Here is a 25,786-nt window from a genome sequence, read left to right on the forward strand (position 1 = left end):
TATAGTAAATAAAATTTAATTCAAACGTGTTTGCTTTTAAATTTCATAAGGCACTTCAATTATACACACTTTATCACATTTATTGTATATTATTTATCTATTCAAGGATTTAAGTATTTTTAATGTTACTTTTATACTTTATTTCAAACAATGTAACGGGTTAACGCGAGCCAAAACTTCCCAAAACGACTGTTTCTTCTGAAATGTAAGATTACAATATAATTTCGTTACGCTTCGATTCAATAGAAATTATATTAGTACATTTCTGTGTCCACAAATAATCTTTACAATGATAGTTAACCAAATCGCGCAATGTACAGCGTTTGAAAACAAACGAACTAAACCAGAATACTTTGCGCGCGCATTAGAAAAGATTGGCCAATCGGAAAGATAGCTATAAAAGGGCTTGGGAATTTGCAAAGAACACAAAAGCATCCGTGAAAATAAACATCAGGTCTTATCACAAGGCGATAAGGTACAAAATGCTTTATAAAACCGATTTGAAGGAGATTTCGTTTAATTTTCGGGACAGGAACGAGTTCCGATAGTCATTTGGCTACAATCAGGTAAAAGTAGCCATGAGTCACGTTTATTTTTACAAATTTATATGTTTTAGTGTTCTTCGATTTACATGGAATCTGTTATGGGTAGGGTGAAATGAGCCGTGATGATCATGGGGTAATATCACGCTGATAGAATTTACTATTAATTCGCACAGGCAGCAATTATATTATGTTAGTAAAGTGAAGTAGCAAAGTAACAGCCTTTCATACATTTCCCACTGCTGAGATAAGGCCTTCTCTTCCATTAAGGAAAGGGTTTAGAAAATATACCACATACCCACGCATACATATAACCACGCTGTTCCAATGAGGTTTGGTGGAATGCACATGTGGCAGAATTTCGATGAAATTAGACACATGCAGGTTTCCTCCCGATGTTTTCCTTCACCGCCGAGCACGAGATGAATTATAAACACAAATTAAGCACATATTAAGCACATATATATAGTGGTGCTTGCCTGGGTTTCAACCCGCAATTATCGGTTAAGATGCACGCGTTCTGACCACTGGGCCATCTTATGCTCGTCGTTTCGGATTTGCCGTACCATAAAAAAAAATCAAAATAAACTTTATTCAAGTAGGCATTTACAAGCACTTTTGAATCGTCAATTAACAATTAAGTGAAGCTACCACCGGTTCGGAAAGTAAATTCTACCGAGAAGAACCGGCAAGAAACTCAGTAGTTACTCTTTTTTAACATTTAAAATATACAAAGTCAAGTTAGTTAAATTCAATTATTTAAATTAATATATCCTGCTTGGAAGTCAACAGGTATTAACTCCACGCTTTTTTATCATCTATAAAATCTTGTATCGAATAATATGTCTTTTCTACCAATGTATTTTTTATAAACGATTTGAATTTACGAAACGGCAAAGTTAAAAATGTCTGCGGAATGTTATTATAGAAACGGATACCGTGCCCCAAGAAGGATTTATCGGTACCCTAAACTCTTCTGGGGCATGTTTAACCTGCTTTCCGAAATACGGAAATACATATTTAAAACTTCCAGACTCAGAACTGTTACTGAGAATTTATGAGAAAAAACCTCAATAATTTTAATCGCATTTAAATAATACTAATTATAACGGATGAATCGCATATATTAAACATATTTTTTAAAAAAATAATTAATTTACGCGATTCATCCGTTATAATTAGTTTTATTTAAATGTGTAATAATCGCGAAAATTTAAGACAACATTAATTTTAATCGCCTTTGAATTCCGGACTTCAGGATTTGCGGCAGTAAATCATACCACTAGACCAATAAGACAGTGCAGTGACGTAATTAAAGTAGATCAGTAGAAACTCCTAGCATGATCTTCGAAAAGCTGAATAATTCTTTTGTCATAGCCAGGAAGACTCATTCTAGTCACTTAAAAAAAAACAAAATCTTTAATCTATTTAGGATGACATCACAAACAGACACGTAAAACTTTAAATACTCTTTTTATCACATCGCAGATTTAAAATGTGTATTTGGTCATAATTTAAAACAAACAGGATATTTTCGTTAATGAAAAATAAATTATGAAATTTGATAAAAGTTAAAATATATCTAGAAAATAGAAATATGCTTAAATATTTTCATTTGAAGTCACAAAAGCGCATTATTATATTTTTATATTTAAATTAAAAATCGTAATGTTTAGTCTGTATATCAAGTGACTTATAACAAGAGCCGCCATGTTGTGACGTCAGACAGGCAACAGCTGTCATTTCAATATCATCTGACAGTTTGTTGAACAACTTTTCTGTAGTTTTAAGGCTGGTATTTTCATCAAAATCGGTTAAGGAGTATTACCCGGCGTTACAACCTGAAATTCTGAGGTGTCCTTGGTTTTCGTTTCTCAGGCACGCTGATCGTTGGGTCATTTCCACTATCTATCGAATACGCCTCAGCCATTCCTGCACACCTACCCACCTAGCAAAGAGTGGCCTAGACGAAGGTTCCGCAACCCATGTCCTGTTCCTTTGTCCCAAACTTCTTCATCCCATTTACGAATATGTAAATACATTAAATGCAATAAAATTAATCTGTGAATAGTCCAAATTAGTGTTATATTTAAGTTTTTTTTTATGTTTTAGGTTGGCGGACGAACATATGGGCCACCTGATGGTAAGTGATCACCATCACCCATAAACAATGATGCTGTAAGAAGTATTACTATTCTTTACATCGTCAATGTGCCACCAACCTTGGGAACTAAGATGTTATGTCCCTTGTGCCTGTAGTTACACTGGCTCACTCACCCTTCAAACCAGAACACAACAATACTGCGTACTGTTATTTGGCGGTAGAATAACTGATGGGTGGGTGGTACCTACCCAGACGGGCTTGCACAAATCCCTACCACCAAATTCGCACAAATCCACCGTCAAAATTTAATTGAGTTTGTTTCCTCAACTGTAGCAATCAATCTCTTTCGTGTCTTCTCTATCCTACGTGACATTAGCCATTAAACCAAGAATTGAATTGAATTGAATGCTAGTATTTGTACAAAAACAACACATATTTATAGGTGTTAATGCTGAATGAGTTTCTAATGTACATACACGATTGTTTTTATCAGTATGACGTCACCAAAATGACTAGCAGCACTTGTGCGGAAATAAATAAGGATTAAAATGTAATATAATATTGTATCAAAAAACGTGTTTAGTCGCCGTAATATACTTTTTGTCCATTTTTATTAGGAAAGTTAACATTTTGAAGTACTTTTTCATAAAATAAGAAAATTATTATTTTATTGCAAAGTTACTTCGAAGAAAAACTTACATCTGTCAAAAAGATCAAGCTTATTTGTAGGGTATAAGTTGACAAACACGCTTGTGGGGATTCCCGTAATTTATATTTCGATGCATATAATTTCTTAATTAATTCTTTATTAATCTTAAATACAACTAAATACCTTATTACAAATAAATAAGTATTATATTTCATAAGAGCGAATTTTCCAATGAACTTCCAATTTGGGGGAATTAATCTTAATTGTAGTATTTAATTAAATGTTGCCAGCATCGGTAAGGCTGATTTTCTAATATGGGAAATAAATATCAATATTTAATTGTAAATTTTAATAGATCTAAAGCGGTTTTATTGAGATTATCCATTGAAATATAAGTTGATGGTAAATTATTGAATATTCTACCGATAAGCATTACCGAGTACCCGTCTCGGTAGGTACCACCCACTCACCAGTTTACCGCAAAATAACAGTACTCAGTATTGTTGTGTTCCGGTTTGAAGGGTGAGTGAGCCAGTGTAACTACTCGTACAAGGGATATAACATCTTAGTTCCCAAGGTTGGTGGCGCATTGACGATGTAAGACATAGTTAATATTTCTTACAGCGTCATTATCTATGGGTGATGGTGACCACTTACCATCAGGTGGCCTATATGCTCGTCCGCCAGCCTATGCCATAAAAAATTCCGGTTTGAAAGGTAAGTGCAAGAACTGGCATAAGGGACATAACATCTTAGTTCCGGTTGGTGACACATTGGCGTTATTAATGGTTATTTTGTTTGTGCTTTAATGTCTATGATTGGGGGTGACCACTTACGATCAAGTTACCCATTGGACCGACCGCTTACTAATTTAATAATTATTAAAATCGATATCCAATCGTCTCAATTGTTTGTAATGTTATAAACAATTAATTACCATTGTTTTTTTAGTTCATTTGAACTTATTTCAAAATGTTGAATAAGAGATTTCTAGAGTCAATCCTAATTAATTAAATTAATTTATTTAATATTTTGATAAAACAGTTGAAACTAAAAATAAAACAACATAAAAAATCCACAATTTAATTTAATATTTAGATATGGCAACACTAGTAAACAGGGAATTCCCCGTCAACATACTTCGACCAAGCGTGAAGGCCACCAGTCAGATCTGTTATCTTATCTTTATATTCATCTTCTATAACATCTAGGATCCTTTTGGCGGCGATTTGTGAGTCGTTGCCTCTTCTGCATATAAATGTCACTGTAACAAACATACAACATTAATATATGTGTCTGTGTCTTTACGCGTTTGAATCGAACAGAAAGATTATTGTTGTAGCTTATGTTACTCTTTATTACATCAGCTGTCTGCAAGTAAAATTACCGACGAAATCGGTCCAGCCGTTCCAGTGATACGTTAGCAGGAACAAACACACACACACACTCACACATACAGAGTCAGATGTGTATTGTACACATTTGAAACATCACATCTTTTTTGGCACACATTTTGTATAAACTTCCCACAGCTGAAGGTTTGAAACATATTCCTCCACACTGTTCCAATGTAGTTTGGTGGAATACACATGTGGCCGAATTCCTATGAAACTAGACACATGCAGGTTTCCTCACGATGTTTTAATTCACAAATAAACAATAAACACAAATTAAGCACATGAATATTCAGCGGAGCTTGCCTGGGCTTGAACCCTCAATCATCAGTTATAATGCACGAGCTCTAACCACTGGGCCACACCCCCCCCCCACTACCTCTCCAAGATTAAGATCTAGAACCTACCTTGACAACAACAGTCCCTAATATCCTTCAAGAGCAAATCGATGTTTTTCCGATGCATCTTTTCCAAAGGATAGTTAACAGCGCCATCTAGTTTGCACATCTCAAACTCGTGCTCGCTCCTCACATCGACCAATAGATGCCCTTGCGTCGCTTTAAGCGCTTCGGCTAACCTTATCGCTGTTATCCTGTTTTTTGGCGGTAATATATCCAAATCTAGATCCTGAAAAAATGTTTGAAATCCAAAATAAATATATGTCGGAGACGGTCATGAATTCCATAGCGTAACGAAGCGCGGCACGAATCCCGCGAGGCGGCAGCACTGTCGTGACGTCACGACGCGACTAACTTCGCGCTACGACGGAGCCTACCCGGTGGAGGTGCTCAGAGACGACTCACTTACGATTCCGCTCTCGTGAAGACCAGTACCTCCATCCTAGGAACTGTCATTCGCTTCGTTGCCAAGTGTGATACTGTGTGATACTGAATTAGTGTATTAAGTACTTTAAACGTAGAATAAACGTGTTTCTGTATTCGCGGTTTCCTCTTTGATCGATCGCCCCAGTAATACGCCCCTATGATGTCTGACGATCGTACTGATGTCGCCGTCGATCCGACATATATATAATTTTTTATTTAAGGACCGGTTACAAAATCATCTTACTTACTATTTTTCAGCAATTAAATATTTATTTATTTATAATAAAGATAAGTGGAGCAAATGACCACCTCATGGGTAGTGGTCACAAGAAATGGTCCAGGTCACCAAAGATGTTTCAGATACATTTAATTCATTTTAGTTGCTAAGGCTTTTAGACAGACTGTCTGGGTAGGTATCACCTACTGTTACCTACCCAGACACTCTACTGCCAAACAGGAGTACTCAGTATCGTTGTGTAAGGGTGAGAAAGTGTAACTACAGGCACAAGGGACATAACATCTTAGTTCCCAAGGTTGGTGGAACATTGACTATGTAAGGAATAGTTAATATTTCTTCCAGCGTCATTGTCTATAGGCGATGGTGACCACTTACCATCAGACCACTTACCATCAGGTGGCCCATATGCTCGTCCACCAACCTATACCATAAAAAAAAATCAAGCCCAAACTCGATGGGTTTACTAAAAGGCAGTCCAGGGTAACGTCTCCTACCTTCAAGCCCTATCATCAGATCAGCTCAGAGGTTCCAGATTTCCAGCATCAGGTCCTCGTCAATTAGAAACATAACATAGCATTGACTACTAGTAGATATATGTTGAAACACACATACCTTTTCCTTAGATTGCATACGACAGACAACTTCATAGTTAAGTAATTCTGTAATTTTTGGATTTTCTGAACAAATCTCGCATTGAGCATTTCTTGGACGAAGTTTTACTGAAAACAAGATTAGGCACATTTAACAATACATCTTGTAGGCCTCTGTAAATATCCTAGAACAGGTACCGCCCACTCATCAGATACACCATCAACACTTTGTGTTATTGTGTTGCACCTTGGGTGAGTGAGCCAGTGTACCAAAATTACAAGGATTACCAGAGAGTATTGGACATATAGACTGCCCAAAGTTGAATATTTATTGATTATATTATTAATATAAATACTATAAAGAAAAAAACATGGCGGCTTATCAAAATACGCGACATCATTGACAATGACAACAGCCTGTAAATTCCCACTGCTGGGCTAAATGCCTCCTCTCCCTTTGAGGAGAAGGTTTGGAACATATTCCACCACGCTGTTCCACATCATTGATCGAGACCATAATCTATGATATTTATGGATTCGACAAAATGGAGTTTTGAACGACATAGAGACATCAAAACTATGGTCAGTCGTAACTACACAGGGTACCCATAGAGTACTCATTGGTCAGTTTATAGAACCACATATTTTAAATCACTACACAGTATAAAAGAAAGACGCTTACCGCTGTCCCTATGTATGCTTAGATCTTTAATACGCAACGATTTTGATGCGGTTTATTTCAATATATAGACCGATTCGAGAGGAAGATTTTTGCATATAAAACATGGACAATATAGTAAAGAAACACTGATAATTTTAGAAGTTTCTAATGTGATGTCGTTAATAAACAAATTCTGTAGTATATTTAGTATTGCAAGGTGCGAAGTAGGGGATTGCTAATTAATAATAATAGTCGATAATATACGTACCATTACGAAAAGTCATGTCATCTCCATCGAACAACAGCATCCTACCTACTAACAGATTGTCGTGCGTCTGTCCGACTATCAACTTTATCGTCTCCAGAGCTTGCAGTGTTCCTGAAAACGGTAGCACTTTACTTGCATATGGAAGGACCTTTTGTGGTGGTAGATCTTGTGAAATACCATTTGAGTATCATCATCAAATTTTCTATCTTTAATCAGGTTGGTGGTAGGGCTTTGTGCAAGCTCGTCTGGGTAGGTACCACCCATTCATTATTTATTCTACCGCCAAATATCAGTACTCAGTATTGTTTTGTTCCGGTTTGAAGGCTGAGCTAGTGTAACTACAGGCACAAGGGACATAACATCTTAGTTCCCAAGGTTGGTAGCGCATTGACGATGTAAGGAATAGTTAATATTTCTTACAGCTTCATTGTCTATGGGTTATGGTGACCACTCACCATCAGGTGGCCCATATGCTCGTCCGTGGTAATTCCTATCGTGGTGACTACTTACTATTAGGTGGTACGACTATTTGATCATACATCACATTTTTTTTAGTCGCATTTAAATTAAAGCAGTCATTTAAATGTTTTTACATTTGTGAATAATTGAATATATTTGAGAAATTAAGAACCTGTTTGTCTGTATCAGCTTTTAACGATACCAAGTATTTAATATGTAAAGTAAAGTAACAGCCTGTACATCTCCCACTGCTGAGATAAGGCCTCCTCTTCCATTAAGGAGAGGGTTTGGAACATATATCACATACCCACGCATACACATAACCACGCTGTTCCAATGCGGTTTGGTGGAATGCACATGTGGCAGAATTTCTAAGAAATTAGACACATGCAGGTTTCCTCACGATGTTTTCCTCCACCGCCGAGGACGAGATGAATTATAAACACAAATTAAACACACATATATAGCGGTGCTTGCCTGGGTTGGCACCCGAAATCTTCAGTTAAGATGCACACATTCTATCTAACCACAGGGCCATCTCAACCAAATATTTACAGTGTGAAAAAAATAAATATTACCTATAACCCCAGGTATGGGTCCAGCGACGCCATTTGCTGAACAACTCCCCACCGCTTCTGGTGGGGGAGGGGTTGGGAACACACACCTATAACATGGCCCTATATATCTATCTCCCTGGAAGAGAATAATTAATATTAAAATCTGAATTATACAAGTTGTGTTTAATGTTGAAATAACCTAAAGAGCGATGGCGTAGCTATCGTAGGGCCTGGTGGTGCAGGGCACCAGGCCCCCGAAGTTCAGGGGGCCCTCTAAACTAAACCTTAAGCTTCTGAAGCTAGAAAATCACGACCCTGCGCACGAGATTTCTTATTTGATATCTATAATTTTAAAGGGTAATTATTAGTTAAAGAGCGATGGGAAAGAGTGTGGTGGGGGCCCGATTCTTTTTCTATGCACCGGGGCCCTTTCTCACCTAGCTACGCTAGTGCTAACCAGTAGCATCTAGATCATAAGGCATAATACCAGCATTATCTGAAATGAAGGTTTCGAAAACCAAATTGTGACTACACTAGCGACCCAGCCCGGCTTCGCACGATTGCAATACTAAATATACCACAGAATATTTACGACATCACATTAGAAACTTCTTAAATTATCAACTTTCTTTACTATATTGTCCATGTATTATACACAAAAACCTTCTTTCGAATCGCTCTATCTATTAAAAAAAGCCGCATCAAAATCCGTTACGTATTAACGATCTAAGCATACATAGGGACAGACAGCGGTAAGCGACTTTGTTTTGTACTGTGTAATGTTTGTTTTAAAAGACATACCTTATCATCCGGGTTCTCTCCTCGATAACCATATATTGTGAGCTGTCCTTCCATTTTTAATGCACTTCCCGATATCAACGGCGTCTGAAAATATTTCAAACTAGATTCTTGGGATTACTAGATTCCTAGATTACTACTTCTCTTACAATTTTGGGCAATGGTATACGAATATACAGGGTTATTGATAATTCGACATATAAAGTTTTTTTTTAAAATAAGCTTTGAAGTTGCATTTTTGACAAATTTTGAAAAAAACTGAAAAACGTGATAGCTCAAAATTGGTTCACTTTGGATATGTAAAATTACAATGTACAGTCGGAGTAAGAAAACCTTCGTCAGTTTTCAAATCAATTCCTTTATCAAGTCTTAAGCTCTTAGTACCTTTTGTAACTAAACATCGAATCATTGCGACGCAATATGTCATTCTCGATCGATAAAGCAGATTATCGCTCACACTGAGCACACGAAAATAGATCTTAAGGACGAACCTTTTCTAACCCCGACTGTACATAGTAATATTTTTGAGGCTGGATGTATATTATAGAATAAGACACTGTATATTGCATTGACCAAATAAATAAATAAATTTCTGGGATCATTATTAGGATATACTTTACTTGGTGGTAGGGCTTTGTGCAAGCCCGCCTGGGTAGGTACCACCCACTCATCAGTTATTCTACCGCCAAACAACAGTACTCAGTATTGTTGTGTTCCGGTTTGACGGGTGAGCCAGTGTAACTACAGGCACAAGGGACATAACATCTTAGTTCCCAAGGCTGGTGGCGCATTGACGTAAAGAATAGTTAATATTTCTTTCATCTTCATTGTCTATGGATGATGGTGGCCACTTACCATAAATATATATATAATAATAATTACCTTATTTAAAACACTGACGTCGTTGAGCATGTACCGCGTGGGCACGTTGTCCGTGCAATCCAGTATGACGTCATAGCTCGCAGATATCTCTAACGCGTTAGACGGATTCAGTTCTATATTGTAGGGCGTCAATTTTATCTTGGAATTTATACTGGAAATAGAAAATATCAATTGTTGTAGAGCTATATCCCACTGCTGGGCAAAGGTTCAGCGGATATGCAAACTGCATCCAGACCTAGTTTTCAACTTCACGTAATATTTGTATGCATTTTTAATCATCAGATTGTCTTTTGTTTCGTTACAAGTGATGTGGACAAATAAAAATTTACCAAAAAAGAAAAACCGACTTCAAACAAAACACTATTTTAAAACAAATTCATTTGCTATTAAAGTTATTCATTTCGGGATATTTACACGAGAATCTCGTGAACAAGACATTCGTAGATAAGGTAGAAATATCGAGCTCCACCGAACAAAAATAAAAAACATGGTAAATATCCCGAAATTAATAACTTTAATAATAAAAATAATCATGTTAATTTAAAATTTATTTGCACTAAAAAGTAATAAATAAGTAAAATGAAATGAAAAACATTAGACTACTTAAAAGTCGAGTTACGATTATATAACGTAGTTATAGTTATTGCTATATTTGGAGCCGGTGTCAGCAAATTGTCACAGAATCATCAAAATTGGTTGGCGTGATTTTTAGTTATTCACCTATTTATCGTGCACATACATAATGCAAAATTAAGATTTATATGGTTTTCATGTGGATACTATCATCAGAACTGGACCAAATTAAAATGGGATCATACGGGAAGTACAACTACTACTAGCTCTCAAACAAAAAAAAACCAAAATCGATTAACCCATTGAACTTTTCAATGGGTTAATCTATGATATAACAAACATAAAAAAATACAGACGAATTGATAACCTCCTCCTTTTTGAAGTCGGTTGAAAACAGCCAATAGGAGCAGATGATCAAATTTAACCGTCCAATGAGATGCTTGCGAATAACACTATACGATTCCTCAAATAATTTTAACCAATAGTGAAGCATTATATGCCTTCGTATTATTACCTTCGTAAGCTGTCAACAGCGGATTGAGCTTTGCTTACATTCTGATCAGCTTCACTGTGTAATATCTGTCGATGTATGTTCGTCACGTCCACTTGGTCATAATCCACAATGCCTATTTCTCCTAAAATGAAATATTACAATCCATTATATACTTTACATCCAAATAACCTCATTTACAAATATTGTTTAGCAGCAGTTTAGGTAAAAAGGTAAAAAATAAATAAATATGAGACAACATCACATAGATTACTCTGATCCCAATGTAAGTAGCTACCACTTGTGTTTTGGAAAATCAGAAGTAAAGACGGCACCACAAAAACCCAGACCCGAGACAACATAGAAAATGAATGATAATCTACATCGACTCGGCCGGGAATCGAATCCGGAGTAGCGTACCCATGAAAACCGGTGTACATACCACTCGACCACGGAGGTCGTCAAATAGAAAACCTACTTGAATAAAGTATATTTTGATTTTGATTTTTGAAATAATTACTCTTTTATTTTTACTATTTTTTTTGTCTTTTCTGTCATTGCAGAACACCTCGCATGCAAGCGAGGAGTTCTGGTTTCTTTTTCAACCGACTTCCAAAAGGAGGAGGTTATCAATTCGTCTGTATTTTTTTTTTTTTTTTTTTTTTGTTTGTTACCTCATAACTTTTCACTGGGTGGACCGATTTTGATAATTTTTTTTTTGTTTGAAAGGTAGTGCTTCCCGTGGGGTCCCATTTTTTTTATTTTTTTTTCCGATGATGATATCCATGTGAAAACGACATAAGTCTTAAATTTGCATTATGTATATGCGCGACAAATAGGTGAATAACTGAAAATCACGTTAACCAATTTTGATAATTCTTATTATAAAATATATACTTCAAGGGTAATTTGGTGAAAGTTTGGTAAGGTTCTGAGCACAGGATCCATGACAAAGTAATGGAACGGAAGGGAACGGAACAATTCTGAGGAGCACGTTAGCGATACTCGGTCGAATCTTTTATTTATAGGTTATTTGGATATTTGAGTCACCTTCCGTAATGTGGTTATGTTTATGTAATTATCATAGTCGAATATTATAATCAACTAGCTACCCACCCCGGCTTCGCACGGGTGCAATACTGATACTAAATATACTACAGAATTTGTTTATTTACGACATCACATCGCAAACTTCTAAAATTATCAGTGTTTCTTTACTATATTGTTCATGTTTTATATACACAAACCTTCCCCTTGAATCACACTATCTTTTAAAAAAAACCGCATCAAAATCCGTTGCGTAGATTTAAAGATATAGGGACAGAGAAAGCGACTTTGTTTTATACTATGTAGTGATGGAACTCCTATACGGCTCGCAGTTAGGGTGCGATATGGGGCAGAATTTCTTACTATATTTAATCAAATTTTGTGTATGTGATGTGATGTCATATGATGTACGAAATATAGTTGGTCTTTTTCAAAGTTTTTTTGCTGAGTTCGATTACAGCTCTTTCGAGGGATCCTTGTAGTTTACGCCGTGTGACGTATTAAATCCGCATTTTCGAAAGTCTATTTTTGCTTTATTCGCAAGTTTCCTTTGAAATTGTCCTCGAAGTAGTTTCTGACTCATATAAACGGAACGTTTAATCTATCCATATTAAAAAAATTAGTTAGTCAACATCAGCTTCACTTAAAATCAAAAAATAAATAAAATTTTAACAAAAAGAAAAACCGACTTCAAACAAAACACTATTTTAAAACAAATGAATATGCCCGAAAAAGTAATAAAAATAATTGCGTATTCAACATATTTTTTAGAGTCTTCCTAAGTTAAATGAAATGAAAAATATTAGACTACTTAAAAGTCGATTAACGATTATATCATGTAGTTATAATTATTGTTATATTTGGAGTCGGTGTCAGCCAATAAAACCCTACAGTATATCTATCAAAAAACAATACGAGAATACTTTGACAAATATGTTTTTTACAAATTACCTTTTACACAATAATATACTGGATCAATCAAGGGGCTCGTATCGCTTCTTTCTTTTAATTGTTGGGGCAAGGGCACCGTGGCTGACACCGGCTCCAAATATACCAATAACTATAACTACATGATATAATCGTTAATCGACTTTTAAGTAGTCTAATATTTTTCATTTCATTTAACTTAGGAAGACTCTAAAAAATATGTTGAATACGCAATTATTTTTATTACTTTTTCGGGCATATTCATTTGTTTTAAAATAGTGTTTTGTTTGAAGTCGGTTTTTCTTTTTGTTAAAATTTTATTTATTTTAGTGGTTGTTTGACAAACGTTAGGACTTTTTGGTCCTTGGTGGGATCAAAATATTTGAGGTATGGCTATGGTAGTTTTGGCGAAGGTATTTTGGGACTGGCGTTTGTCCTGTTCAAGATCTATAAAAAGAGTCCCAGCACAGGATTCTGGGTAGATACTATGCATATTACTCAACAGAAGAGGAAGGGATAGTTAAAATTTTTAGAGTGTGCGTTGAAAAGCTTGTGCGGCGTAAAGTTTTTTGGGTAAGGTCAAGCGCTTCTAATGTTCCAATATCAAATTGGTCATCATTCAAATCGCCATATTTTTGCGAATCCATATAAATGTTCTCGACCAATGATATAACGTCAATACAAGGTCAAATTTCTTAATTTATCAATACTACTACTGCCATTGGAACAGACAATAGGCTATTTGACAATGCGTAAAATAAAATGTCAATTATTGTTATCAGTACATGAGTTTAAAAATGGTTATTTACTAACGAAAATTAAAAATACTATTTAATTTATTCAAAAATCAATAAATAAAAATGCATTTTTTCAAACGTTTGTCACGTGCAATGACATTCCATACACATGTATGAAATGTGTATGAAATGTCATTGGTCACGTGACACAAAACGCTCCTGATTGGCCGGGCTTATGATGAAGTCACTTGCTTGTTATCCTTGTTTGTCTACTATATGCACCACAGATTAAAATACACGCAAGTGACGTCATCGACCTCATTGCAGCGCCATATTGTTCAAGTAGCGTTTTCGCGCGCTATTTAAATATGGAAATGATATTTATCTGCAAATATGTACTAGAAATAAAAAATCAACTTTTACTGGGTTACTTAACCTCTACTAAATAACATAAAATGGATTTAAAAAACCAGTCGAATAGCCTATTTATGAACACGCTTCCTACCTATACAAAAGATAGAAATATGCAATTTTAGGGTAGTGATGGCCCAGTGGTTACAACATGTGCATCTTAAGCGATGATTTCGGATTCAAACCCAAGCAAGCTTCACTGAATAGATATATATGTGCTTAATTTGTATTTATAATTCATCTCGTGCTCGGCAGTGAAGGAAAACATCGTGAGGAAACCTGCATGTGTCTAATTTCATTGAAATTCTGCCACATGTGCATTCCACCAGTCCGCATTGGAACAGCGTGGTGGAATACGTTCCAAGCCCTGTCCTTAATGGGAGAGGAGGCCATTAGCCCAGCAGTGGGAAATTCAGATCTGTTAGATTATAAACGTCAAAACTGAGACTAGAAATTTTTTTTAAGAAAATAATAAGATGGGAAATTTTGTATGAATTTAACGCGTTCGAATTCGAGACGGCCCTATAGTGATGTATTACAATCATTACCTACACCAGCCCCAGCCAGGTAGACTGCAGCGGGACATCCCAGGCCCCCAGCTCCGACTATCAAAACCTTGGCCCTCATCAACTTCTCCTGACCCTTGACCCCTATTTCAGGAAGTAATATCTGACGACTGTACCTGAAATAATAATTCCATTGATATGACACATTTATTGCATTATTTTTTAATTATTATTTTTTTAAATTAATTAATAAATAAAAAACTAAATAAGAATCTACTTTGGTTCATTTCGTTCAAGATTCAATCATCGTAGGACTTAGACTTTAATTAAAATTAACAATAACAAGCACAGTTTTTTTTATTATTTCGAAATGCCAGTTTTTCTGACAAATGATCACCACTTACTATCAAACCCGTCACCACCTTACAATGACATTGGTACTGTATGAAATATTAACCATCCCATAAAAGATGGACATATATGCCTTTTAAACTGAGATATTAAGTCCCATAAGCCTGTATCTCTCGTCTTGTCTTGTTGTTTGGTAGAATACCTATCAAGGAGGTATAGAGCCAGGCAGACACAAAATTGAATTGATAAGTAATATAATGAAAACAATAGGCTGAGATAGTCAGTGACCTAGCTAGGTGAGGAAGGGCCCCAGAGCATAGAAAAAGATTCCTCGATTCCTATCCCTATTTAACTAATAATTACACTTTAAAATTATAGATACCAAATATAGGTATAGGGCGTGATTTTCTGACTTCAGAAGCTTAAGTTTAGAGGGTCCCCTGAACTCTGGGGCCCTGGTGCACTGTACCACCGAGCCCTACGCTAGCTAGGCCACTGAAGATAATAGTTTTATGATATACCTTTCAATAGCCCATTTTGGTAATTTATCACTGATCATAACAATATTCTTCGCACATTCATTTTGGTTAACATTTTCCTTTTCAACCTTAGTAGAAATCTGAAACAAAGATCAAGAATCAAACAGTGAAAATTATTTGTATTATAACTATTTTTATTAAATTTATGTTTAAGACAGTAAGCTAGTTGACTTTTTAATAATCTTGTAGATTTTTATACACTAGCGACCCGCAAGGTTGCTCATGGGTACAATACTGATACTAAATATACTACAGAATTTGTTTATTTACAACAACACTTTAGAAACTTCTAAAATTATCAGCATGTCTTTACTATATTGTCCATGTATTATATACAAAAACCTTCCTTTCTAATCACTTTATAAAAATATGCATCAAAAACTATTGGATAATTTTAAAAATCTAAGCTTACATAGGTACAGACAGCGGTAAGTGACTTTGTTTTATACTATGTAATGATAATAATTATGTTGTAAATATACTCTAATCTGTAACTACAACCACTTAATTCAAATACAAACCTTTTAACCTAACTCGAACTCTCCTCATTAGTCACTCCATCCATTAATGAAAAATGTATATCAAATCAAATTCTTTATTCAATATAGAAAAAATTATCAGGACATGAGAAGAACCGGCGAAATAAACTAAGCAGGTCATTTTTTGACTATTTGTGATTAATTACAAAATATTCAATATCAAAATAAAAAGCCAAGAAGTGTTCATTTTATTCCCAAGCTGTGCTATCAACCATGAACTCACAAGTTGTACATAACCTTATACACAGGCATTCTTTAACAATGTTTATAAAATTTGATAAAAGAGGCATATTGATCGCTCTCTGGGACCCGGTGTCGAACCATATACATGGCCCCGTAAGCGAGTTACTGAATCTATTCATTTGGCTAACAGCAGAAACAAGGTTGTTATTGTTTTTTGTACCAATAAGTACATAAGTTTGTCGCGTTCATTATCTTATTTTAAATCACTTACCGTCGTAAATTCATTCCTAATCTCAAACAGTTCTTTCTCCTTACGTCGTAATGTTTCTCTTAAAACTAATATTTCTTTCTCAAGACGATCTATATCATCCATAATTATTAATAACACGACACTTATTGATAATGGTATCAAAATATGTTTTGTTTACAAAATGCAGTCATATTTAACTCTGACAGAAAACATCTGTTTTTAACAAATTTTTTTTTAGATGGTTCGTCCTAGTAAGGCAATAGTATTGTAACATTCAACCTGATCGTTTTAAATATTTATTAGATTTCAATTGGAGACTGATTAGTTAAAAGATCATCCACGGATCGATTGAAAATAGTGATTCTGACTCTCATAATACGCGCATTTTATTTATAATAGCAATATTTTTTGCAAAGCATTTGCAAGCATGTTTTTATTTTGAGAAAAGTTCCATTTGAGCTTAAGTCTTTAAAATAAAAATGATAGTTTGTTATTATTATTATAGATTCATTTTATTACAACTGGTCACACTGCAAATATAATGATGTTGCAAGTTGGCAACACCACCATACTTAAAGAGTAATTCCCGTACATTTTTGACCAACTAGTATAACCCAACAATTTAGATATTTTACCTTTTGATTATCATCAAGATAGTAGTAAGTAGATCAAATAAATATTTCATTTTACAATTCTACTACAAAAGTAGTTTCTACCACATTATTTTGTATACACTAAGTCGATATGATAAAATAAATATTTGATTTATTTGTTCGCGTACTACTTTTTACGTGCCTTTGTTGCAATTACTGTTTACCGTTCGCTGTGGATCTACGATGGAACAGTGTACGTATTAAAACGGTAGTATTATATACATATATGTAGTAGTATTTATTTATTATGTATGTCATATTACTTTTTTGTCCCATTTGCTGTCGAAGCACTTGGCCCTTAGAGTAGTGGTGACAGGAGGGCTGGTTCGTTTGCCCAGAGGATCGGAATTGCGATTCAACGGGGAAATGCTGCATTCTTGCCACCATTCCACGCGGTCAAATTTTATACAGTAACTATTTTTTTTATTTATATTTGTATATATTTAAGGAATGTAATATTTTTTTGTTAATAAACGATAGAATTTTCTGTAATAAGTACAGGAAAAGAGGAACCAGATAAAATCAATATAAGAGAGGGTTTAAATACTCTGCCACCAAGACATGGAACGACTTACCCCCTCCTCTGCGTAATAGTACGTCCCAGGTGACTTGGGAAAAACATTTGACGGTATTATTTTTAAATAAACAAAAGTCAGAGTAACAACCTCCAAATATAGAGTCAGCCATACTACCTCATAGACTTAGTTATCATATTCATTTTTAATATCTTATGTCTAAGTCTGTCTGTCTGTCTGTCTTATGTCTAAGTTCCTTGTGATGTTTTTCTTTTTGTGTAATATTTTTTTTTCTCAAGAATAAGGGCTTTTTAGTTTTTTGTTCTTATAATTTTATTTATTTATTTTCGTGTGCGCGAATGTGTTTATGTTTACCCAATAGTCAGGGGCCATCTGAAAGTCAGTGTTGTGCATTAGCACAGCTTATACTGAGATGAACCCCTTGCTACCTACACTGTGCTCTTTAGATTTAATTATTTTCTTGTGTATAATCTATGTAATGTATGTATGTGTGTAGCAAATAAATGGTTAAATGGTATTTGATTAATTATTGTATTCCATATGCCGTAAAAAAAACTGACTGTAATGTAATGAAACTCGCTCAAGGACCACTCAAATCGGTCTGAATTTTCATAAATAAGTTACAGACCAAAATATCCTCAAATCTCAAGTCAAATCTAAAAGTCAAAACCTATTTTCTTTTTTTATTAGCTCTTAACGGTTACTGTAATAAATATTGATATTAGAGAGAAATGTTTCTTACAAAATTTGTAGGCCGTAAAAAGGTTCTTGCCTTTCTTTTGTTAATTTATACTTTATTTTCTTTTTACTTCAGACTTCTCCATGTTACTTTCTAGACATACCTGAGAGAGAAGCTTGAAGACAACTTACAAAGTAGTATGATCATTTGGAAATATGATTGAATTGATTTCGAGTTCTGTTACGCACCGACATTGAGATTTGACACCATGATATATCGGTAGCCGATTACACGGCCCAGATTTCGATCGAATCAAAGGCTAATGAGAGAGTCCACGAAAGCAAAGCATACTGACTGGTGATAACCACTCGGTCTCTCCTATAACTTACTGCAGCAGATGTGTCTATGGTACTAAACCTTTTCGAAAATGGGTTTTACATGAGACTGGACAGGTCAAACTTGGGCTAACCCTTGTCACGAAATTTGAAGAAAAACACCACCAGACTTCTGTGCCATGCTCGTGATGTTCAACCATCAAATATGACAGAGTAATATACAAAGATTCTGAGGACCGATGTTCCACCCTCCTTCAGAAGCACATCGGTCACTTTATCATCACCACCTTATTGTTTTTGAGTTGCTCGAGAGCTATTCTGACCTCGTACAAGCTGACGTCCGGGATATCTTCAATATATCGGGTTAGTCTTGCTTTCAAATATACTTAATTATAACACAACTTTACAAATCTTAACTAAATACTTAGGACATTAATTAGACTAAAATAACAAAGCTTTGTGTAGATTTACAAGATGGAATAAAAATTGATTGAATTGAAAAATAACATTCCAATCAGAAAGAAATGTACGTAAGTTTATTTCGCAAACTTTATAATTAACGTCAGAAATTCGTAATTATTTGAGATGCAATATACCTCTATTTTAAAAGTTGCGCATGCATTTTACAAATTCTCCCAAGTTTTGTAACGATAATCTAAATGAAACTTTATGAAGGTGGAAGAAAGATCGCCGGTCTAAAATAATAAATATAACTCTCACCAAAACCAGAGAAAATCAGAAATCAGAGAATCCACTAGGTTTTTTATTTTATTTAATTTACAACGTCCACAGGCTCACAGTTGCCAATGCCTTTTTTACATTTTGGCGTTTTCTATTTAATATTTTTACTAGACATCAGCACATCTTTGTTGGACTTCTAGATCGTTTTTTCATTTTAAAGTAGTATATACATAATCAATATATATAAAACTCTTCCATTACTGAGAGACTGACAGACTACGCACAGCCTAAACCACTAGACCTAGAGACTTGAAATTTGGCACACCTATACCTTGAGTATCCTAGAGGTGCATCCAGAAAGGATTTTTCAAAATTCCCACGGGATACGGAATAAACGGGATATATATTTTCAAACCAAAGTATCTCTATCTCCGTAACTTTAATCAATGCGGTTTTCAAATTTAGCATGCAAGTAGGTTATAACAACAACTTTTTTATGACATTTCGGAAATCCCAAGGGATAGGGAATAAATGAGAATTGTATTTTTTTCTTGAAAGTCTCTATTCTATAATAAATAATATATCAGTTATTCTTTTAAACCTATTCACTACAATCCACTTTCCTCCGCGCTGGATTTGAGAGAGGAATACACTGTTACACTTTTGATGACGGCACACCCAAAACAAAGGTGCCAAACTCAAACTCAGAGAATGAAGTCTTATTTTTATCATATCTTGTCATTAAGGAACTATGTCAGCACTATGTTCAAATAAGAGACACATTTGCTTTATCTTCCAATATTTTATTAACGTTTTGTGGAAAGTCGCGGGGATCTTTATCATACAAAAAAAGGCGTATTATTCGATACAAGATTTTGTAAATGATAAAAAGGCGTGAAATTAATACCTGTTGACTTCCAAGCAGGATATATTAATTTAAATAATTGTATTAACTAACATGTCTGTATTTTTTTAAATGTTGAAAAAGAGTAACTACTGAGTTTCTTGCCGGTTCTTCTCGGTAGAATCGACTTTCCGAACCGGTGGTAGCTTCACTTAATTTTTAAATGACGATTCAAAAGTGCTTGTAAAAGCCCACTCGAATAAAGTTTATTTTGATTTTATGGGCCTACAAGTTGCCAACATAGCCTAATCAATACTCCAGCTCTGCTTACTGGTGCTTACAGCATCGTGGGGATCCTGCGAGCGCGGATACCAGACACCGCATGAAATTTGAGCCTTGTCGAGCTGAGCGATTCATCCTGTGAATATCTTCTATGCAATCACACTTGGGCCGAAGTTGGTGAAGAGTATGTATATCAGATTAATCGTAACACATAAATAACACAACAACAGCCTGTATATTTCCCACTGCATAGGCCTCCTCTCCCTTTGAGGAGAAGGTTTGGAACATATTTCACCACGCTGTTCCAATGCGGGTTGGTGGTGACACATGTGGCAGAATTTCTATGAAATTTGACACATGCAGGTTTCCTCACGATGTTTTCCTTCACCGCCGAACACGACATGAATTATAAGCATTATTAAGCACATGAATATTCAGTGGTACTTGCCTGGGTTTGAACCCGCAATCATGATGGATAAAATATTTATCGCGCCAATGTCTAAATCCAGTGATGACTAACTACCAGGGGAGCCTGTTTGGTTTGCCAAAAAAATATTTAAATATAAATAAATATAGTTTAATAGTAAGTACCTACCTTTTTTAAGTTAATATGACTACCTGCATATTTTCAAGTTACCGAAACTAATATTTTGATATTTTACAAATGTGAATATTAATTCGACTTTTTATAAGATTCGAATAGAAATAAAGTCGGCGCAGCATTGATATATATATATCAATCATTTGCTTATAAAATAATTATTAAATCAATCCAAATAGGACTATTTGAAAATAGAACAAACAGCAGGTTAATTTGTTGGTACAGATAGTACAATGGATCAGGTTTTGGGCGCCTAATGTCATTTTCCATACTCCCTATACAAAGTGCATGTAAAATTGCACTTTTGATTGAAAAGTTAGGGCGTCACAGCGTAACAAACAAACTAACTCACTTACGAATTTAAAATGTTAGAATAAAATTTAGTGAAATAAAGATGATTTTAAGTATGTACCACTCCCACCTTAATTAGTGTACTTTCAGTAGTTCGGGGATGGCCAAAATACTATTATCGTTTTACAATGATGCTCCAATCTCTCTATCTTTTGTTAGAATGCCCCGCTATCGTCCAATTATTTTCTAATGACAGCTCAATCATATTTAAAATAAGAAATAATGTTACATGCCAGTATTAAATGCTATGCCATATAAAATAATAGTAATGACAGTTTTTCACATTATTAATCAATGAATTACAATAATAATTGTATATAGTAAAGTAAATTCAATAGCCCCTGCTATATTCTCAATATGCAATAATAATGTGATATAAATTATGATATAGAATCAAACGTCATAACACCGTATTGAAGGCTAAGGTTACTGTTGTAACATTAGTAAAATAACCTCGCTAGAATAAAGGGTTTATAGGTACATATTGCGAAGAAATAATAACAAAATATTAAATTTTTAAATATATTTTAACTGTCACAATAATAATAATCTTTGTCATGATATAGTTTATAACATAAATAATCCATTTTCGAATAATAATAATATGTTAGTAACTTATTTAAAATAGGTAAAAGTTTTACATAATAATTTAATCAATAAAAACTTACAATACATTTTTAATCAGTCTCAATATTTTTAGTTAGTTTTACATTTCCACATAAAATACCACCAATCTATCTGTTTGGATAGCAGTGTCGCTGTCGCCAAATTCAGTGTTGCCATTTAAATATATCATCATTACACAGTATAAAACAAAGTCGCTTGCCGCTTAGATCTTTAAAATTACAACGCATATAAAGTTCCTGCGAAGTTCAACGTCCCCTTGACTAAATATATCACTCCGATCTTTTATATTGCTTTATCCCGAATTATAATGATCCAATGATGATAAAAGGGATACTAGTTAGATCTCAAAGTTGTATTGACAATATAAAGACATGGATTGAACTTCTAACTGCTCCATATAATATACTCATTACTATACTATACATATAAATTACATTAGCCTCAAATATAGTTGGTATGTATAAGCAATTTCACCAATTTTTAATTGGTGGTAGGGCTTTGTGCAAACCCGCCTGGGTAGATACCACCCACTCATCAAATATTCTACCGCTAAACAACAGTACGCAGTATTGTTGTGTTCCGTTTTGAAGGGTGAGTGAGCCAGTGTAACTACAGCCACAAGGGACATATCATCTTAGTTCCCAAGGTTGGTGGCACATTGACGATGTAAGGAATAGATATTTCTTACAGCGTCATTGTCTATTGGTGATGGTGACCACTTACCATCAGGTGGCCCATATGCTCGTCCTCCAACCTATTCCATAAAAAAACCCCTCAAGATTAAGAGTGAGAAACATAAGCAATCTCATAATTGAAAAGCACCTATTAATGATATCACGATCACCCCTTTTACCGACGCTGATAATAACAGTTTCTTAGCGGTTATCGAAGACGATCATGAAATGTCAAAAATAACGCCCAACATTGACTATGTATATTAATATTATAAATGCAAAAGTAACGTCTGTCTGTCGATCTTTCACAACCAAACCATTGAAACGAATTTGATGAAATTTGACGTGAAGCAAATTTAAACTCCAAGGAAGGATATAGGCTATATTCTTGCCTCACAGATGGCAACCAACCTCCCAAATCGCGAGCAAAGCTGCAGGTGACAACTAGCTTAATATATACTCTATTACACCCATAATCTTTGTGTAAAAAAAATACCCCAAAAAATGACATGACATGAAAGAAGATGTTTCAAGTTTGTATGGAGTTCTGGACATGTCCATGAGCACATAATTAAAGATTACAAAAAAATTAATAAAACTTAGATTTTACGTTTTTTTTTCATGAATTACACGTTGTTTCCATGTACATTACATTTCTTGCGATTGTATATAGCAATTTAATTACTATGTCATTAAATGGCGTTTATTATATTGTCAAAATATCTAATTAACAAGTTTAATTAATTATGTAGTGTTGTTACTTTTAAAAAATTAACCTAAAACTGTAAATATTCCTAATTTAAAATATACATATAGCAATGATTTACATCAGAAGGACACTATTGAGGTGTACAATAGGTATACAATACACAAATATAATAGATATGTATAATAAATGTATATTATATGTAGTATAAAATAAAAAAATAATAAAATTATATTTTATAAGTGATAAAATAGATATTAATAGTTGTATTACTTTATTACATACGATGAATAATTTTTCCGAACGTTTCGTAAACATGGCGCGTCAATTTGCCATATAATATTTTTTTAATAATTTAATATTTTTGTACGGCGTTATTTCGCAAGATAAAAAATGGTTGTTATTTTTAAGGACTTAGTATGATTTTTTAGCATTGATTTATATGGTGCTCATTGACATGTCCAAATTTGGAACATCTCCTTTAGATAAAGCAATTTAGTTGGTTTTTTGGCTTTATAAGTCCTTCGTTGGCTTAATTTAGCATGGATGTCTAAATTCTATTTTAATTATAACAGGAAAAAAGCCAAAACAACAATATTTGACAGCAAATTGACGCGAGAGCTGGGTTAATATATGATATTCACTGCGAAAAAATGGCGGTTTGATCTGATGTCGGGATTTTGGGAGCAAAATTAAAGTAAATATAAGTAGTAGAGTGTAATAGTGTTAAAAGTCGTGACAATATAGCTGAGTTATCACCAAATGAATCGAATTAAATACGAAAATTTAAGTTTTGATGGATTGAATCAAGAGGAAGGTTTATATGTATAATTCATACACAATATAGTAGAGAAACACAGATAATTTGAGTTTATAAAGTTGTTTTCTTCTTTTTTTTTCATGGAAAAGGTTGGCGGACGAGCATATGGGCCACCTGTGGGTAAGTGGTCATCATCACCCGTAGACAATGATGGTGTAAGAAATATTAAGTATTCCTTACATCGTCAATGCGCCACCAACCTTGGGAACTAAGATACCATGTCCCTTGTGCCTTGTCGTAAGAAGTAGTGGTTCCTATTGTCTAATGACTGAAAAACTGTGAACTTTTAAGACATTCTGTAGTATACTTAGTATCAGAATTGCAGTCGTGTGAAGCCGGGGCGGATCGCTAGTAATTTATAATATAGAAGAGTTTTTAGCAAATCGTATGAAATCTGTAAATTTAACAATTGTGCAGTACCCCAGATATCCTACCTAGGATTTAAAGGCCTGAATACATGGGTCGATCGTCAGTTCATCAAAGTTTAAAGTAAAGTAAAGTAACAGCCTGTAAATTTCCCACTGCTGAGATAAGGCCTCCTCTTCCATTAAGGAGAGGGTATGGAACATATTCCACCACGCTGTTCCAATGCGGGTTGGTGGTATGCACATGTGGCAGAACTTCGATGAAATTAGACACATGCAGGTTTCCTCACGATGTTTTCCCTCACCGCCGAGCACGAGATGAATTATAAACAAAAATTAAGCACATATCTATAACAGTGCTTGCCTGGGTTTGAACCTGCAATCATCGGTTAAGATGCACGCGTTCTAACCACTGGGCCATCTCAGCTCATAATAGCTTAAAAAACTAAAAAAGACGATTTTAGCACGCACTAAATATTACAAAATATTTTTTGGGTGGATTTCAAACAGCCAGTCCGCCATCTTGGGGAGACCGCCATATTGAATTTGTAATGACGTTTCCTAATTTGCACATTATAAAATATTTTGATGAAATATTAATGACGCTAGGGAATTATAAATCTACACTAATATTATAAAGAGGAAAACTTTGTTTGTTTGGTTGTAATGAATAGGCTCAAAAACTACTGGACCGATTTTAAAAATTCTTTCACCATTCGAAAGCTAAATTAATCCCGCATAACATAGGCTAAATTTTATTTTGAAAAAAAATAGGGTTTCGTAAGATATTTTGGGTTTTTCGGACAAAAAAGGAAAAAATCTACCAAAAAAGTTGATTTTTTGCGTATGATGCCTAAACTATAAAAGATAGAACTATAAAATGTTCTAACTCCGGTCCTTAGAGGGCATAATGGCCTCCGACCCTAAGAACCTCATCAGATTCGTGGCTGATGTTGGTCTGGCTGAGGTGTTGTGATCACAAATTTGAGGTTTATCACAATAGATCCAAGCGCCGGTTGCAGTAATTCTTCAAATGTGACCGTGCCTCAGCAGTAGGGATATTAAAAGACTGATTATGAACCGTTATCTACGCGGGCGAAGCCGCGGGCGACC

The 25,786-nt window shown here is 34.6% G+C and overlaps 2 protein-coding genes across 7 annotated transcripts in view; one reads left to right on the plus strand and one right to left on the minus strand.

Annotated features, from left to right (window-relative positions):
- Positions 1-4,364: 4,364 nt before the first annotated feature.
- LOC124542315 (adenylyltransferase and sulfurtransferase MOCS3) lies at positions 4,365-16,741 on the minus strand. Its single transcript, XM_047120282.1, has 11 exons — positions 16,541-16,741; positions 15,530-15,627; positions 14,700-14,833; positions 11,054-11,174; positions 9,967-10,117; positions 9,088-9,171; positions 8,308-8,422; positions 7,271-7,381; positions 6,364-6,470; positions 5,097-5,316; positions 4,365-4,559 (listed from the first exon to the last, which is right to left on the minus strand). Exons 1-11 carry the CDS (start codon positions 16,640-16,642, stop codon positions 4,405-4,407), a joined length of 1,398 nt encoding a protein of 465 aa, XP_046976238.1. The 5' UTR covers positions 16,643-16,741; the 3' UTR covers positions 4,365-4,404.
- Positions 16,742-17,075: 334 nt separating this feature from the next.
- Positions 17,076-25,786, plus strand: part of LOC124542326 (endoribonuclease Dcr-1-like) — an 83,438-nt gene continuing 74,727 nt past the window's right edge. Inside the window, exons 1-4 of one of the 6 annotated variants that reach the window (XM_047120294.1) lie at positions 17,113-17,178; positions 17,461-17,582; positions 18,523-19,085; positions 20,591-20,713. The gene's annotated coding sequence lies outside the window, so the exon portion shown is untranslated. The other 5 variants (XM_047120296.1, XM_047120292.1, XM_047120295.1 and 2 more) reach the window with 5 other exon arrangements.

The sequence above is a fragment of the Vanessa cardui genome, chromosome 30 (genome assembly GCF_905220365.1).
Source record: "Vanessa cardui chromosome 30, ilVanCard2.1, whole genome shotgun sequence".
Lineage (NCBI taxonomy): Eukaryota > Metazoa > Arthropoda > Insecta > Lepidoptera > Nymphalidae > Vanessa > Vanessa cardui.

Coding starts and splice junctions, on each gene's coding strand:
- LOC124542315 (XM_047120282.1), bottom strand. CDS start 16,642: ATGGATGATATAGATCGTCTTGAGAAAGAAATATTAGTTTTAAGAGAA. Junction 14,834..15,529: donor CCAAAATGGGCTATTGAAAG/GTATATCATAAA, acceptor TTATTATTTCAG/GTACAGTCGTCAGATATTAC. Junction 7,382..8,307: donor ACCCATACCTGGGGTTATAG/GTAATATTTATT, acceptor TACCGTTTTCAG/GAACACTGCAAGCTCTGGAG.